This window comes from Oryx dammah, unplaced genomic scaffold (assembly GCF_014754425.2).
Source record: "Oryx dammah isolate SB20612 unplaced genomic scaffold, SCBI_Odam_1.1 HiC_scaffold_8, whole genome shotgun sequence".
Lineage (NCBI taxonomy): Eukaryota > Metazoa > Chordata > Mammalia > Artiodactyla > Bovidae > Oryx > Oryx dammah.
Window position 1 is genome coordinate 12148297 of NW_024070192.1, and position 16863 is coordinate 12165159.

Consider the following 16863-nt stretch of genomic DNA (forward strand, 5'->3'; position numbering starts at 1 on the left):
TGCAACATTCCCTGCGGGAACCCCACCTCCACACCCCACATACTCTTCAGCTCACACTGAAGAGCCCAGTGGGCAGCTTTAGGCTCAGCTGGGCCGGCAAGGCTGTAAGGAACACAGATCTGCCTGGGAGGGAGCCGGTCTCGGGCAGTGCCTTCATGGGAAGGAGCTAGATGCCGTATGGCCCTGCCTGGAGCTGAGCTGCCAGGTGTCACTGGTTAATCAACACAATGACCGACAGAGAGTAACAATCAAGGCTTTATTCACTTGTTGCAATAGCAGCGCGAGAGACCAGAAGGCAGGTGCTGGCTCCCCTTGTTCTGTTCCCTCCTCCTGTGGAAAGGCACTGTCAAGGTCAGCATGGGTCGGCTGGTGGGATGGGGACGCCTCACTGCAGAGGGGCCCCAAACAAAAGGGTCCTGCTGTTTCATGGACTTGCGGCCCCCTGGCGGGGGAAGGATGGAAAGTACTGAGCAATGAGTCAGAGTGAAGTGTCTTTGAGATCCCTCAGGAAGGACCTCTTGGCCAAGAGAAGGTGGCCTCTGAATGGAGACAACCTGGCTAGGAGTAAGCTGCACCCAAGAGCACAGCTGTCCAGAGGGTCTGCAGCCTTGCGTGCAGTTCCCCGTGGAGGCAGAGGCCCTGGCTGGGCTCCAGCGGGAAGGGTGGCATCCCAAGAGAACAGCAAGTAAGGCGTCCGGCAGTCACCTCTAGGGGGCAGCATCTCACACACCACCCTGGCCTAGAATACTGTCTCCCGCAGGTGAGGGGAACAGGATGGAGCCCTGGGAGGCGGATGCCAGCCCCCTCCCAGACCCCCAGCACTGGCCTCCTCTCCCACAGCGCCAGGTCACCCGGGCCCGCCCGGGGCTGTGGGGAGGCCTGCTGGGCCGCCCATATCTCCCTGGATGAGGGCCCGGCCGTCGCCGCCTGGAGTAGCCAACTGAGCCCAGGAGGGGGCAGCACTGTTCCAGCACTGTTCGCCCACTTGCACCTGGGGCAGAGCCAGACTTTTGGGTCCGGGATCACCGAGGGGCAAGGTCGCTCTGCTTCTGCACGGGACACCACTCCGTGTCCGGGTAGAGAAGGCAGTGGATAGACTTAAACCTGGGAGGGAAGTGGGGGTCAGGCTACGGGAGGGGTGGGCTGGCCCTAGCACTCCTCCCTACCCCCAGGCTCACCGCGTGGGATCCTGCTGCAGGCTGAAGCCCCCGGCGACGTTCACCACGTTATGTGGGTTCTCGGGTCCCCCGTAGCTCAAGGTGACCTGGGGGAGGAGAGGAAGCAGAGTCACTCTCAGGGTCGGCGCCTCCTATCTTGTTCTCCAACAGAGACACTGCTTGCTTCCTGGATTCCAGGGGCCCCACTGCCTCACCCGGAGTCAGCATTCTTAGGGCAAGCTCAGAAACACCACGGAAAGGTGATGGGGCCTGATGGGGGCCGAGAGGTGTGGCCAGCACAGCAGATACCTGGGGGAGGCCGCTGGCACACCTGTAGGGTCGAGAGGTCCTGAACCCCCTGCCTGGGCCAGGTCTGTAACACTGGTCATGCCCAGACCACTGTCCCCAGCCCTGCTACCCAGGGCCGCCCTCTGGGAAGGTGCAGCAGCTGTTATTTTCAAACAGGCCCTCATGTAAGCCTGAGGGTTCCCCACAGCTGGGACTCCGGGTCCCAGCAGCCTGGATTCAGGGTCCACGAAACTTTGCTGCCATGCCGGGACCCACAGTTGTCTCACCAGAATCCCTCCCTAAGCCCTTGCTCAGCTGGGGGGCACCACGGGGGCCACGGCCCCCGTGCAGGGACGGCCATGGAAGCGGCAGGGCCCAGCTGGCCTACCTGCTGGAGCAGAGTGTCGGTTGACAGCTTCTGTAGGTTCTCCAGGTGGGAGTGGAATAGCGAGCTGTGCAGCAGGCGAGCGCCCAGCAGCCCCTCCACGATGTAGCCCACCGTGCAGTCGTCTGGCAGCCGTACCCGCTCAGCTGTGCTCATGAAGCCGCCCAGGCTGGGGAGCAGAGGGGGAACAGGTCAGCGCCTCTCCAGCTTTGGGGAACCCCAACCCCCAACCCACAGCAGCCAGCACCTGCTTCCCCCCCCGCCACGCCTCCGTCACCTGGCCCATGGGCTCATCTTGAGAGCAAGGCCTCTACTTAGGCAGAACCCGGCCCCACCGGTAGCGAACCAGAACTTGACCGTGGTCACCTGAAAAGGAGGGAGCCACCAGTCAGGGTCCCTCACCCTAGCTCTTCATCTGGGCACCCTGAGAACTGTCCTTCAGCTGTCCCTTAACTGCTCCCAGGCTTGGGGGCAGAAGCTCCCCAAGGCACGAGAAGACAGGGGCTTCCACAGCTCAGCTGCCTGTGGCTCCAGCCCTCCTGTCTTGCCCCAGTTCCCAAAACACCCCATCTGGGTGGACTGGGCATCAGCCCCAGCCCTTCCTTGCTGGGGTCTCCATACTCTCAGCTGCCCCTCCCCGCTTCGCCCCAGCACGCACGGTTCCACCTCCCTGGATCCTCTCGGTAGCCTCGATGGGGTGGTCCAGGCTGGGCCGCCCCAGGTAGATGTCCTGGCTGGGTGAGAAGGTGGACAGCAGCTGCAGCAGGCCTTTGGGGTTCACATAGTTGTCATCATCCACGTGGCAGAACCACCTGGAAACGTGTAGAAGTCTGGAGCCAGGCTGGGCCCAGAAGGTGGGGGCGGGGAAGCCCCTGACCCACCTTGGGGCCCAGCCTCCCTTGGCCCTGGGCCACCACATACTTGCGTCCGGACTCAATAAACTTGTCGTATTCCACTGACATCTTGCAGCACAGAGCCTGACGGGTGTGCACAGCAGAGCAATTGGTATTGATGACGTGGCCACCTGCCCATTGGAGAAACGGAAGCTTGAGGGCCGGGGTGAGACCTGCTGCCAGCCCACCCCACTAAAATTGGGCTAAATGCTGCTGGCCGGCCGGCACGAGGCCTGTCCTGTTCAAGACCATGATGTCGGACCCAATCGCAGTCCTGTCTTGGCCTCGCTCAGTTGACCCTGTTGCCGCCATCCGAGGTCCAGGCAGATGACAACCGCTTGGAATCCCATGAAAGCAAACCCACCAGGCAACAGGACTGAGAGGCTGGACCATCCCCATCAGGGCAGGCCTGGAAGGCATGGTTCCCTGCTGGCCCTTCTTTAGGGGACGTAGCTCCAGCCAGAGGCCCTGGGAAGTCAGCCAGTGACCAGAGCGTGGCTGGAAGGGTGGACCCTGGATGCCAGGCTCTGTTCTCTACCAGCTGTATGACCCTAAGCAGGTGCCTTAATTTCTCTGGACCTGTGTACACACCAGGGGGCTGTGTGGCGCTGGACCGAGAGAGAGCTGAGGAGACCCTTTAGACGGCTGGGCTGGGGAGGGCCACTCACCTCCCTGGAGCTGTAGTTCAGGGTCGTCCCCGTCAGTAAAGATAAACGTCTGTAGAGAGATGGCCTGTGAGGTTTCAAGGGGCAGCCCTCCACCCCAGGGACTCTGGGCCTGGCAGGGCCTTGGCCTGGTGAGCAAGGGTGAATGAAGCTGGACAGGCGAGCCTGGGCTTGGGGACCCAGGAGAAGGGAGGGTGGTGAACCAGGGACAGCCTGCTCTACCCGCAGCAGCCCCAGTGCTGCCAGGGCCAGGCTTGCTCTTGCTGGAGGAGTTTCTGGGGTCTCAGCCCAGTGTCAGCTGGGAGAAACCAATCAAGACTAGAGCCTGAGAAGGGGCAGGAGAGGGTGGGCACTGGGGGTCCTGGGTCCCTGCATTCTCAGGCCTGGGGCCTGACAGCCATGTTGGGGACACATCTGTGGGTAGGGGGTCTTGGGGTGGATCCTGGGTGGGGTCCAGGGCAGGATGCAAGTTTTAGGATTAAGGAGCGGGGATCTCAGGGCGTGCGAGTTTGCCAGAGGCAGGGGCTGGGGTGGGGGGGTGGTGTCCCGAGTCAGCGGGGGTACCGGAGTCGGCGGGGTCCCGGAGTCGGCGGGGTCCCCGGGCGGGACCCACCTGCCGTCGGGCCCGGGAGATCCAAGTGAGCAGCAGTAGCCCCAGGCGCGGCCCGTGGTTTTTTCGGGTGGTCTTGACCGCAATGAAGACGTCGTCGGGCCGCAGGCGGGGGGCAGTGGCGGGCCGGGCAGGGGGCGCGCGCGGGCCTGAGCCGGGGGCCAGGGCCCGGGTCGGGGCTGGCGCGGGCGCAGGCGCGCGGGGCAACGGCAAAAGCAGCAGCGCACCCAGGGCCGCGGCCAGCGCGAGGCAGGCCCGGCAAAGAGCCCCCCGCGCGCGGCTCATGCGGCCGCGGGACCCGCGGGCACCGCCCGGCCAGGCGCGCCGCGGCCCCTTTAAGAGCCGCCCTGCCCACGCCGCGACCCGGAAGTCGCGGCCGCGCTGCCCCGGAAGTGGACCGTGCGCCGCGGCGGGGTGGGCGAAGATGCCGCTGCCGGTTCAGGTGTTTAACTTGCAGGTAACGAGCCGCGGCCGGCGGCCCCTCCGCGTCCCCGCCGCCGGGCCGGAGCGGGGCCGGCCGTGCGCGCCCCTCGCGCGGCGTCCTTCTCGCGCCCGGCCCCCGGCCGCAGCGTCCCTCCCGTCGGCCCCGGCAGGCCCGGCGCGCTAACGCTCTCTCTCCTTCAGCAGCCAGCCAGCTCTGTGTCAGGGTCGGGGGGTGCAGAGAGTCAGGACAGAATGCAGGGTGGCCCGGCCCCCCGCGCGGCCGCGTCGTCAGTGGCAGATGTGCACTGCACCCCTCCCAGCGGTAGGTCAGAGCTCTTCCTGCCGGGCACGGCCGGGGACTTCAGCCTGAGCGCCAGCCTGTCGGCCTGTACGCTGCTTTATGAGGTACCTTCCAGGACAGGGGCCGGGACCAGCCCGCCCACCCGCCCGCCCGCCGGGCCGCGCAGGGCGCCCAGGTGCCCCACTCCCGCCTCCCGGCCGCGACTGCGGCCCGGTCCAGCCGCGGGACTCGCCCGACGCTGCGGCTCCGGCTGCTCGGCCGCGCCGGGGTCGAGGCCGCCCGTGTCTTCCCCGTGGCTTGGAGGAGGCTGCTGTCAGGATGATGGCTGGGAGCGCGTAGCGACCCTTGGGGGTCCCTGGGCAGTGGTCCTCCGGCATCTGGTTCCCGCCCCAGAGATGGGCCATCATGGTCCGGCCGAGCGTTCAGCTCTTGAGCCAACAGTCTGGCCAGGAACCCCATCCCTGGTGTGGCGGCGCGGGACTTGGTGGGCAGTGGGGAAGGTCTTGGGACAGAATCCCGCCCGCCTGGGAGATGGCGGGCAGAGCTGAGCTGGGCACAGTGAGGGCCTCTCGCCCTCCCTGGGCTTCTCCCCCTCAAGGTGCCAAGGTGACTGCCCGTGTTGCAGGGGGCCGTGGAGCCCATGCAGATTGACGTGGACCCCCAGGAGGACCCGCAGAATGCGCCCGATGTCAACTACGTGGTGGAGAACCCCACCCTGGTATGGAGTCTGGCAGGCTCTCCTCCGGGGTGGGTCAGGGGCTGGTTGGAGTGTCAGTCCTGCCGGGAAGTCCAGGCTAGGCTCCCTGACCACATCTTTTTCTAACTCGGAAACCTTTAGACTTTGTTGTTCAGTTGCTCAGTCGTGTCTGACTCTGCCACCAAATGGACTAAAATATCTAGTTGCCCGTTTTAATGGGTTGCTGGCCTTCTCCAGACCCTGCAGCTTCTTCTTTCCTACATGGAGAAGCACCTTATGCCAGGCCCCTGAAGGTCAAGTCTCACTGTGAGGACAGGTCTTCCTTGGGCCCACCTTGGGAAGCCCTGCCTCCTCATTGCTCAGCCTGGTGACTGGCTGCCCACATGGCTGTGACCGTTCACCCCCAGGGCAGAGTTTTACTCCAGGCCCATGCACTGGCCCATCCTGAGTGTCTTTCCTCAGACCCCAGACAGTGGTTGATTTGGTGCCCACATATCCCAGCTCCTGATCCACTGGCGGGGGCTTGGGGTCCAGGGTCCCAGCTTGCACAATCCACCTCTGCCCCCAGGATCTGGAGCAGTATGCGGCCAGCTATAGCGGCCTGATGCGTATCGAGCGACTGCAGTTCATTGCTGACCACTGCCCGCCGCTGCGAGTGGAGGCCCTGAAGATGGCCCTGTCCTTTGTGCAGAGGACTTTCAATGTGGACATGTACGAGGAGATCCACCGCAAGCTCTCAGAGGCTGCCAGGTGAGGCCAGGGCTCAGCAAGGTGGGGCAGGGACAGGGTGTAGTGTATGGCCAGCCCAGGCAGGGGCCTTTCTTGTGTTCCTGCAGCATTTGGCTCCAGAACACAGTGATCTGGTTTTCTTGTTGAAAATCCAGGAGGGGGTGGGGGACAGCTCAATGGGCGAGATTCTCACTCTCCCTGCTGAGCGTTCAGGCTCTCTCCACACCTGCACGCGTGGGTGCGCGTGTGCAGTTCTGACACCGGGCAGAGCCTGTGGAGACGGCAACTTCTTGCTTCTCGGCAGCTGTGTGACTTATTTCTTGCTGGGCTTTCCCGCCAGGCTGCGGGCTCCTGCTGTCACAGCTGCCCCTGTGCCAACTGGGCGCTCTCCCGATGGGGGTGAGGGCCGCTGGGAGGCACCCGCCCCCCCTGCACGTGGGCCCCTGATGGCCAGGTCCTCCCTCAGGGAGCTGCAGAATGCGCCTGATGCCATCCCTGAGAGTGGCGTGGAGCCCCCACCCTTGGACACAGCTTGGGTGGAGGCCACGAGAAAGAAGGCCTTGCTGAAGCTGGAGAAGTTGGACACAGATCTGAAGAACTACAAGGGCAATTCTATCAAGGAGAGCATCAGGTATGCTCAGGGGGCTGAGGGGTGGGCTTCATCAAGAGAGCTTCAGGTGTGCCCTTGGAGTTGGGGGTTGGACAGCCAGTCTTATGGCCCAGCCAATGACCACTTGTGCCTGGACCCACAGGCGTGGACATGATGACCTGGGTGACCACTATCTGGACTGTGGGGATCTCAGCAACGCCCTCAAGTGTTACTCCCGGGCCCGGGACTACTGCACCAGCGCCAAGCATGTCATTAACATGTGCCTCAACGTCATCAAGGTGGGCCCAGGGTGGGTGGCCGCGGGGCAGTGCCAGTGGGCCAGGAGGGGGCGCCCAGGCTGAGTGCATCCCATCTGCCTGCCAGGTCAGTGTCTACTTGCAGAATTGGTCTCATGTGCTGAGCTACGTCAGCAAGGCAGAGTCCACCCCGGAAATCGCCGAGGTAAAAAGATAGCTCTCCGCCCCTCAAACCCTGATCCAGGAGCCCTGACCACTACTGACCCTGGTGGGCCCCATCCTCCGGAAGTCTGCCTCTGCTCCTCTTAGGCTGGAGCTGGCTGCCTGGGAGTTGATGCGGGTATGGAGGGCATGGGTCGCTCACTTGTGCCACCTTCTCCTGCAGCAGCGTGGGGAGCGTGACACCCAGACTCAGGCCATCCTCACCAAGCTCAAGTGTGCGGCAGGTAAGGACCCTGGGGCATAGGGGCAGGAGGGCACCCCAACTGACCCCAGCCCAGGGAGCACACAAGCCCCAAACCTGTGCTGCACACACCTGACACTTGCCCGACTCACGTCCCCCTTGGGGAGGTCAGGGGTAGTAGCCCGTGGTTAGGGGTAGAGGCATTGCCTTCTGATAGCTGCCATCCTGGCTGGTGACCCCCACTTGCATCCCCGTCCCCCGCTTCACCACTATTCCCACCCCGTCAGCTGAACAGCTCGGGTGCCCTTTGCAGTAGTAACAGCAGCTGCTCGGCTTCCTTGGGGGCCTTGCTCTCCCAGAAAGCTGCTGATGCTGGCCGATGAGGTTATCTCTCCCTCGCCAGCGTTTCTGTCCCAGGTGCGCCTGTTGATGGGCAGCTTCCTCTGGGCTTTATCCTTCCTCCCCCTCCTGCCCCCCAGGCTTGGCTGAGTTGGCAGCACGCAAGTACAAGCAGGCTGCCAAGTGCTTTCTGCTGGCCTCCTTTGACCACTGCGACTTCCCCGAGGTGAGGGGCATGAGGGTGTCTGGGGAGACCTCACTGGGACTTGGGAAGCAGGCTGAGGGCTCGAGTTGGGCTGTCTGTTGGGGGCTCATCCCCATGAGGTCCTAGGCATTCTGAGGGGCGATGGGTGAGCTGGGGTGGGCCTGGCCCGGGCTCCCATGCCGCCTGCCGCTGGCCCCAGGTCTCTGATCGCCTCCCTTGCTCCGCAGCTGCTCTCCGCCAGCAACGTGGCCGTGTACGGCGGCTTGTGTGCCTTGGCCACCTTTGACCGGCAGGAGCTGCAGCGCAACGTCATCTCCAGCAGGTGGGTGGAGGGTGGGGTGCTGGGCCCTGCAGCCCCGCTCCTGTGCCCCCGGCTGCCTCCAGGGCGGGTGGGTGGGCAGGGCCAGCTCTGAGGAATCTGGCACCTGCAGCTCCTTCAAGTTGTTCTTGGAGCTGGAGCCACAGGTTCGGGACATTATCTTCAAATTCTACGAGTCCAAGTATGCCTCGTGCCTGAAGATGCTGGATGAGATGAAGGTGAGGGGCCTGGCCTGGCCTGGCCTGGCTGGGAGGGTGGGCAAGTTCAGAAGGCCTGGGGCAAGCTGTCCCTGATTGGCTGTCCTCGCCAGGACAACCTGCTGCTAGACATGTACCTGGCTCCCCACGTGCGGACCCTGTACACGCAGATTCGCAACCGGGCCCTCATTCAGGTGAGCATTCTGGCGGAGGCGGAGGCCAAGGCAGGGTGCTACGAAGGCCTCTTTGGGTAACTCATGTCCCCTCTGCTTTGCAGTATTTCAGCCCCTACGTGTCAGCTGACATGCGCAAGATGGCCACAGCCTTCAACACCACAGTAGCGGCGCTGGAGGATGAGTTGACGCAGCTCATCCTGGAAGGGCTCATCAATGCCCGCATTGACTCCCACAGCAAGGTGGCCGGACTCAGGGCCGTGGGGTGCAGGAGGGGGACCTTGGGCCCCACTGAACCTTGCACCTCCACAGATCCTGTATGCCCGGGACGTAGATCAACGCAGCACCACCTTTGAGAAGTCTCTGCTGATGGGCAAGGAGTTCCAGCGCCGTGCCAAAGCCATGATCCTACGGGCGGCCGTTCTGCGCAACCAGATCCACGTCAAGGTGTGGGCAGGGACAGCTCTGGGACTGGGGTTTGGGACGGGCACACACACCTTCCTGGTCTGAGCCTTTGTCTCCACTGCAGTCCCCTCCCCGGGAAGGGAGCCAAGGGGAGCTGACACCGGCCAACAGCCAGTCCCGGATGAGCACCAACATGTAAGAGCAACCTCTGTCTCCAGGATGGTCTGCGCACCCCCACCCTGCCCACCCCCCACCCTCGGACTCCTGGGCCTCTCATCTGCTCCAGCGGCACCTCCGGAGGTGTTGCCTGTGGCCCACCTGCAGGGGTCTGGCTGCTGACTGACGCTAGTCCTCGGCGCCCTCGCCTGGGCTTCCATGTGCCCAGACTCTCGTGCCCCCTCCCCCTTGCTGCACCTTGTCAGGGGCCCTGGGGAGGAGGTGGGCTTTCCTTGAAGGAGAAGCCGACAGGGCTCACCCACATGGCACCTGGGGCCCCCACCTGGCAGCGTGGCCTCCCAGCCTCCGTGTGGACGCATCGTTTGAGGTTGCAGCGTTGTTGAATCTTAGTCCATTAAAGGGCAGCCTGAGAACAGCCCCTGGCACCACTCCTTCCTGACTCCGTGGGGGGCCCTTCCTCACACTCTACTTGGCTTTGCAGGGCCGAGGTCAGCGCATGGCCCTCCGTTAGGCAGGTCTCCATGGCTAAGAAGATGAAGGGAGGCGGTGCCTTGCCCACTTCCCCTGTTCTAAGGTTGGCCCCTACTGGCCTCAATATTGAGGTATCAAAAACGTCCCATCTTTGAAATGGTTTATTGTTCATCTTGAACACACGCGGGCTGTGAGGATGGACAGGTCCAGCCTGGGAGCCTGCTCCTCGGTGCAGCATCTCCGGGCCCCCAGCATGGGCCGAAGGGAAGACCAGCTTGTCCTTCCGTGTGAAGTAGCAGGAGGTTCCCTGAGTAAAGGCGTTTCCTTAAGTGGGACATGGGTTGAGGCTTCAGCAGCAGGCCTGAGGGGGTGGCACATGGGGCTGTAGCTGCCCTTTTTAGGCCAGGGCACTGCCCACAACCTCAGGGAAGCCACCTGGTTCTCCAGGCCCGGCCTGCTGTGGTTCCTGCAGCCGCGGCTGGGCACCCTTCCAGGCCAGAGACCTCTCCAATTTGGTTTTAAAAAGCAGTCCGTGACCTGGCAGAGGGGCAAGAGAAGGGAAATGGGGCTCAGGAGGCTGAGGCTCCACTGCCCACTGGGGAATGGGGTGGTGCTGATGGCGGCAGGCGCTCCTCACCTGGGCAGTCAGCGGTCTCTTTGAAAGCTCGCTTCTTGCAGCAGCCCCGGCATAGGTTAAACACACACCTGTTGCCCTGGACACAGAAAAGCTTGTGAAGCAGGGGCTAATACCCGTTCCTTGGCCACCCTGTAGCCTGAGTGAGTAGCCAGGAGCATGGAAGAGCTGTCCTGAGGCCAGGCAGAGCTACTTTACAGGAAAGAAGCCCCCCATACTATGGGCTGTGGCCTGACTTCACCAGCACAGATAGAAAAAGGACTGCCTGTGCAGGTCCCCACCCGTCCTGGGGCTGGGCCCTGCCCTAGGTGTTAACAGCCAGGACAGACGGACTCACCTTTGGGTTTCCACACTGATCACACTTTGCGTATTTTGCTGAGAAAAGAGCAAAAGGAGGCGCTGTTTGAACTAGGCGAGGCCACCCACCACTGCCATCTCTCACATGTAGCCCTGGACAGGCGTCCCTGCTCCCTTAGGGCAGGCAGAGGACACAGCTTACATGGTCCTGCTGGGAAACCTCACCCCACCCACCCAGGACCCATGGGTTCCATGCCCCGTGCTGTGTGCCTCCCACCTGAAGGTCCTTCCTGGGCATGGCAGCCTCTAGCGCTACTCCTGCCTCTCTAGCTGCCCTAGGGCAACAGCTGAGGGACTGTGGCAGGCAGGATGGCTGGCTGGCTGTGGCCTCGGGGAACCCGCCAGTCTCCTTGGGGGCTACAGGGCCCTTCCTGCTGTACTGCCCACAGCTTAGGAAGCAGCAGAGCCACCTGACCCTGGGGGACCTGTTAGGGGCTGGCCTTTTCCCCAGACTCCAGTGGTGGGAGCCACTTACGCTTCAGTGAGGGGTCAAAGGTCTTGTGGGGGTTCCTTAGCTGCTTCTTCTGCTTGTTCTTGGATAAGACATCCGTGGCGCCCTCCTCCTCCTCCAGGGCCCGCTTGCTGCGGGCACCCCCATTCTCCTTGCTCCCCTCCTTGGGCCTGAAAGCGGGGATGATGGGCAGAGCTGAGGGACACCCCATGAGAGGCAGCCCACCAGCCACAGTGCTTAGATGAGGATGCATGTACAACTCTGCTGAGGTCCGAGCAGCCGGCACGGAGGCTGGGACACCAGTGTCTGAACCCTGGGTAGGGCTGTGGCTACAGATGACAGCCCAGCCTCACTTCAGAAACTCCAGACGAAGCTAGAGAGGGTCTAGCTGATCCCAGGACAAATCCACTCAGGGTCAGAGGACCTTAGAAAAGCATCATATGGAAAAAGCAATTTAAATAAAACAGCACAGGCTTACAAAGAAGGAAGCCCCTAGTTGCCAAGGGATGGAGCTGAGCCTCCAATAGGCCCACCAAGGCTGGGCAGCAGGCAGAAGAATCCCCTCCTCCGTGTAACACCTCCCACCCAGGTCAGCCCATGTGCAGGAGGCTCACCCTGGCCGGAAGTAGGGCTGGCAGATCCAGTGAAAAAAAGGCAAGCCTCCTGAAGGCTTCTCTCCCTCCTTCTGCCTGGATATATCCTCCTGAAAAAGCCCAGAGGGCCCTCAGTAAGAGGCCCGAGACCAAGCCTCTCCCAGCACATGGTGGCCCATCACCTACCTGACACCGCAGCTTTAGCTCCCGGCTCACTGCAGCAATGCCCTCCAGGGTCTTCACTTTGGCGAGCTCCTCTCGAAGCTGCTGATGCACCTGCAGCCTGATACAGACGCCCCATCAGAGAGCCAGCTCAGCCCCCACCTCCCAACTGCTGACCCTGAGCCTTGGGCACAGAGGGGCAAAATCCCTCCTCCCACCCAACCTCACCATGTCACTGTGGTCCTCCCAGACCTGACCTGGCGGCAGTGGGGGTTTTGTGAATGTGGACAGCTCGTCTTAAAAACCGTGAAGGCCCCAGGCAAGGCTCAATCAGACAGCATCTGCCATGGGAGTTGACTCACGTGTGGTGCCACAGCTTAAAAAGATGGGCCCGGACGTACGAGAGGGGGCAGGGGTGCTGCCGCACGATGTCCAGGTACTCCTCGGCCAGCTCCCACACGGCTGGGCTGCGGCCCTCGAACAGGGCAGGGTTGTGCAGGTTTCCCTCTGCAGGGGAAGGTGACGCAAGGCTCAGGGGCCCCGTGCCCGGCCATCCCCGGAGCAAGGCTGGCCACTGGCCTGAGAGTGCTGGCCAGTCAGGCAGATGGAGGCTCCTCAGCTGGGCCAGTGGTGCCATGATGTGGATGGACCCCTCCAGCACCTGACGGTGGACCAGCTGCAGGTGAGGGCACAGCCTCACCTGCACTCATGACCCCTTGCACCCCCGTGTCCTGGATGCAGCGCTCCACGTCCCGCAAGCACTGGATGTTCCCGTTGGCGAACACAGGTATGGCCACCGCCTTCCTGTCAGGGAACAGGACGAGCAGATGCTCAGAGGATGCTGTTTCCCCCAACCCTGGGGGCAGTACCAGGCCCCCAGACTCCATCCTCCCACTGTGCTGCTCACCCTCAGGCCCTGTGCCCTCATCTCGTGCCCAGAGGGCTGAGGGCCTCGCCTGAGGCTGGGCTGTCTCCCTGCCCTGGGTTCACTCTGTGTCCACTCACCGCACAGCCTTGATGTGCTCCCAGGACGCGGTGCCTGACAGGGGGCCCTTCTGCTCCTTGGTGCGCCCGTGGACAGTCAGCAACTAGAGCACAGGAGCACCTGGTTCAGCTCCACTTACAACTGCAGCCCCCAACACTCCGGGATACCCCCTGCCTTTGGCTTTTTGGGCATCAGCTTCCCTCACTCCTCTGGGCCACACTTGGGCCAGCTGACACCCTGGGAGTGCTGCCCAGGACTCCCACATCAGAGCTGTCCTATCCTTTCAAGGGCCAGTCCTCTCCGCAGTGGCAACACTCCTGCTGCCAAGGTTAAAGGTGTGAGGGAGGAGCAAGCACCAGCCTGACCTCAGGACTGGTAGGGGTGGGTGAGGAGGTGATTCAGGCCCAGCACCACCTCTAGGCCTCTTGGACGCAAGCATGGGACTTCGCTGCCTGCATCAGGCCTCACCTAAAGGTCATTGATTCCTGCCCATCCCAGGGGCAAGCCCTCAAGGGGCGTTTCTGGAGGTTCGGAAGCAGTATGGAGCCCTGGAAGCCCTCGGTCCTAACCTGGCAGCCAGCCTTTTCCAGCATCTGGGCATATCTCACGGTCTTGTCAATCTCTGGGAAGACGCGGATCTTGCATGTGACAGGAACAGAAAGCCTTTCGTGGGCTAGCAGAACTGGGGAAGGGCAGAGTCGGATCCTGAGAGAACTGTGCTGCCACCTCCAAGCAGGCTATGGGGACCCATGGCTAAGCCCCCAAAAGAACACAGGCTCCGCAGACGTCCCACACTGCTAACAGGGAGCTGTGAGTTGTGCCTCAGACCACATTGGACGAGGTGGTCCAGGCAAGGATGCCTCCCTCTAGTACAGTCTATTTGGTTCAAAGGAGGGCAACAGGTATGGGACAGGCGACTTCACAGCTGCCCTCTACAGCAGGAAGAGGGAGGGCAGACCGCCAGGAGGACTCTGCCAGCTACTGTTCTCTCCTGAGCCCTGCTAGGCTGTCTCAGGCTTGCCACCCAACCACAATGTGGCCCCAAGTCCCCGAGGGCCGTGCAGGGCCAACTCACTCATTCTCTGGAGCAGATCCCACTCCTCCTGCAGGAAGGCGCCATAGTGACCTGCGAGGAACAAGCACAGCCTCTGCTCCCTCCCCCTGCATCCACACTGGCCTCCACCTGCCTGGCTACGTTCTTTTAGTTCGGCGGCCTGAGCTCAAGGGTGCTGAGCTGAGTGCCCACCCGATGTGGTCTCTGACCAACCAGGAACTCCTCAGGCCAGTGAGGGAGAAAGGCTGAGATGCCAGGGCAGTGGCCACTGGTGCCCGAGGCAGCACAAGGGTGGAGGAGGGACTCTTCAGCAAAATACATTTATCCAGAGGGAGCCCAACAATTTTCTGAGCATGGAGGAAGTGGCCAGCCCCTGACGGCCAGGAGAACCTTTCCCCCTACCCCTAGTGACCAAGAAGGGCTGCCTTGCAGAGGGAGGAACAAAAAAAGGGCTGACATCAGAAAGCTGCCAGAGGAAGGGCCAGGCCCTCAGCCAGCTCACCCACACACCTGGCATCTCTGCACTCCAAGCCTTGCCCTAGCCAAAAGCCGGTACTCAACGCAGAACCCCAGGACAGGAACTCTTACCTCGTTTGGCGATCATCTGTGGGCAGCCCAAATTCAGGTCGATGGCATCGCAGTAGTCCTGAGCCAAGAGAGCTGCCTGGACAAACACCTCTGGGTCATTGGCACAGAACTGGAAGAGACATGAAAGTTGCCACAAGCCCCAGCCAGGCCCTGGTACGGGGGCTGCCCAGGGGTTCATAGGTGACCCAGTGAGGGTGTGGCCCCAGCAGATGGCTGCAGGATGGTATCCTATCTTAGATGTTTACAATATGACCAAGCTAGAGACTTCCCTGGTGGTCCAGTGGTTAAGACGCCATGCTTCCACTGCATGGGACACGAGTTCAAATCTCTGGTTGGGGAACTAAGATCCCACATGCCACACAGTGTGGCCAAAAAAAAAAAAAAGCAACGTGACTAAGCTAGGATGCACCCCCACACCACCAGCAGGGCAAGTTACAGATTCACAGTCCTCCCAGATGTAGCAGAAAGCCAGGATCACTGACTTGGCCAAGAGCAGAGCTGTTCTGTCTGTCTGATAAAGAGGGGGCCCTTGGGGCAATGTCAAGGGCGGGGGAGGGAGGGCCTGCAAATCTTCCACGGCACCCAAGCCATCCATTTGCCAAAAGTCTGAGGCAGCTACTGGGGAGAGGTCAACCTCTGCAAGAACCAGCCTGCTGTTGCCCCTCTGATCTCGGAAAGCCAGGAAGCCTTTTCTGGAAAGGCCCAGGAAAAGGTTCTCAGCCAGCGTTGGAGGCTGGGCCGCTAACCTGTACAATGAGAGGCCGGTCCTCGGGGCACACATCGCAGTACAGATTCTCCTTGCGGTAGTTGGCATCGCGGACAAAAACCTGGGCATGCAGCATGGGTGTGTAGCACAGCTGGGCCCCGTGTCGGCGGCTCAGCAGCCTCCAGGCCAGCTCACTTTGGTCCACCATGGGGGCCACCACGTGGCGGGCCCCCCGCAGGGTGCGGCTCCAGAACTCGAAGCCTTCCAGCTTTGGCATTGCCTCCACACTGAAGGACAAGACCACGGGCTCAGCCGCAGCCAGTGGAGCGCAGGTGCAGGAGGTGACCCCCCTCAAGGCTGCTCTAGCACTGCCTGATGGTCACAAATGCGGGTTCTAAGGGTGTCGGCTGATGCAGGACAGGAACTGACGCCTCATTGCCATCGCCTTCCAGTGGAGACCGTGGACAGGTTACTCAAACTTTCTGAGCTTTAACCTCTCACTTCTTAGCGGGATTAAGATGTCTGCCTGGCAGGACTGGCATGAAGAGTAAATGGAACAATGAGTGATGTCCTGTCAGTGCTTTGCCCTGGGGAGGCCATCACAAAAGGCAGCTACAACCCACAAGACCTGGAGACCCCCACCAAGGCAGGACCACCCTGTGGCGACACTGCCCTCCGGGCCCACCAAGGGGCCCAGGGCAGTCACCTGGACACTCTGCCCTCCTCTGGGAGTCAGATGTATAAAAGCACTACGAGTACGTTCCCTCTGGCTTATCTTACCCATGCCTGGCCAACCTTATCAGAGCCACCGTTCCCTACAGTGACTTAACAGGTGGTAGGTAGCCTGAGGCTTACAATTGAAACCCCAAAGGAACAGATCGTGACGAGGGGCTCACTGTCAGAGAACACCCACCTCCTGTACTACTTTGGGAATTATTAAGCAGGGTCATCGACTTAACAACTGCCTAAGCGCCCAGCTGTGGGTTAATTTTCGGGAATTGTGAAGCTACATGTAAAAATCAAGATGATGCCCACAGAGGCCTGGATACGAGGCGCCGAGCGCGGGGCCTTCCACCTCCACCCGAAGGAAGAGTCCCGGGGGCCCAGAGAATCGCGGGTCAAACCTGAAGGGAACCTACCTACCTGGGCGGAGCCGAGCCACCTCGGCGCCCGAACAGGGTCGCGGCTCCTCTCTACGCAGCTGGGCCCTTCGGAACAGGGGGGAATAGCCAGGGGCCCGCCAGGGGTCCCACCGGGAGCTCCGGGGATGCGGCTAGGGTACCGCGGAGTGAGGCTTCTGGGCTCGCGCCGCGACTTGAGACCGCCACGCTGGGGCCGCCACCCGGCCGCCGCCGGGCCCAGGGCTCCGCGCTGGGGCCGCCGGGAGGTGCTCCGCCAGGCCGTTCCGGGCGGCCCGCGGTGCTGCGAGAAACGCATTCCCGGGAAACCGCGCCCGGCTGCTGAAGGGCCCGCCGCGCGGCGGAGGGGCGGCGTGCGGAGTTGGGGTCGTAGGCTAGAAGTCCACTCCTCCCGGCGCGGCGGGGCAGTTTCGCAGCGGTAGGGCCGGACAGGGGCCGCCGGGACTCTCCCCTCGCTTGCGGGGGCTGGTTATCGCCCGGGTGCCACCGTACCCGAGCTCCCGCCCTCCCC

The 16863-nt window shown here is 62.3% G+C and overlaps 3 protein-coding genes across 17 annotated transcripts; 1 reads left to right on the plus strand and 2 right to left on the minus strand.

Moving 5' to 3' along the window:
- Window positions 1-237: 237 nt before the first annotated feature.
- On the minus strand, window positions 238-4319 carry RFNG (RFNG O-fucosylpeptide 3-beta-N-acetylglucosaminyltransferase). 2 transcript variants are annotated; one of them, XM_040244852.1, is made up of 8 exons: window positions 4002-4319; window positions 3392-3440; window positions 2752-2854; window positions 2489-2642; window positions 2108-2196; window positions 1834-1999; window positions 1179-1264; window positions 238-1104 (listed from the first exon to the last, which is right to left on the minus strand). In XM_040244852.1, exons 1-8 carry the CDS (start codon window positions 4281-4283, stop codon window positions 1023-1025), a joined length of 1011 nt encoding a protein of 336 aa, XP_040100786.1. In that variant the 5' UTR covers window positions 4284-4319; the 3' UTR covers window positions 238-1022. The 2 variants fall into 2 exon arrangements, with proteins under 2 accessions (XP_040100786.1, XP_040100785.1); XM_040244851.1 differs by having other exon boundaries at window positions 2489-2660.
- A 39-nt stretch (window positions 4320-4358) lies between these two features.
- GPS1 (G protein pathway suppressor 1) lies at window positions 4359-9629 on the plus strand. 8 transcript variants are annotated; one of them, XM_040244816.1, is made up of 14 exons: window positions 4359-4455; window positions 5348-5440; window positions 5988-6169; window positions 6489-6779; window positions 6901-7036; window positions 7122-7199; window positions 7380-7440; window positions 7877-7962; window positions 8169-8263; window positions 8373-8478; window positions 8571-8651; window positions 8735-8872; window positions 8943-9077; window positions 9160-9629. In XM_040244816.1, exons 1-14 carry the CDS (start codon window positions 4423-4425, stop codon window positions 9232-9234), a joined length of 1590 nt encoding a protein of 529 aa, XP_040100750.1. In that variant the 5' UTR covers window positions 4359-4422; the 3' UTR covers window positions 9235-9629. The 8 variants fall into 8 exon arrangements, with proteins under 8 accessions (XP_040100750.1, XP_040100751.1, XP_040100754.1 ...); XM_040244817.1 differs by having other exon boundaries at window positions 6615-6779; window positions 9160-9621; XM_040244820.1 differs by having other exon boundaries at window positions 4384-4455; window positions 7383-7440; window positions 9160-9621.
- A 197-nt stretch (window positions 9630-9826) lies between these two features.
- On the minus strand, window positions 9827-16607 carry DUS1L (dihydrouridine synthase 1 like). Of its 7 annotated transcripts, none has more exons than XM_040244837.1 (14): window positions 16357-16607; window positions 15254-15748; window positions 14508-14616; window positions 13941-13991; window positions 13435-13547; window positions 12886-12968; window positions 12581-12684; window positions 12243-12387; window positions 11905-12001; window positions 11740-11828; window positions 11150-11295; window positions 10655-10692; window positions 10321-10396; window positions 9827-10220 (listed from the first exon to the last, which is right to left on the minus strand). In XM_040244837.1, exons 2-14 carry the CDS (start codon window positions 15488-15490, stop codon window positions 10081-10083), a joined length of 1428 nt encoding a protein of 475 aa, XP_040100771.1. In that variant the 5' UTR covers window positions 15491-15748; window positions 16357-16607; the 3' UTR covers window positions 9827-10080. The 7 variants fall into 7 exon arrangements, with proteins under 7 accessions (XP_040100771.1, XP_040100776.1, XP_040100773.1 ...); XM_040244842.1 differs by having other exon boundaries at window positions 12282-12387; window positions 14508-14583; window positions 16357-16595; XM_040244839.1 differs by having other exon boundaries at window positions 14508-14583; window positions 16357-16595.
- Between the last annotated feature and the right edge of the window lie 256 nt (window positions 16608-16863).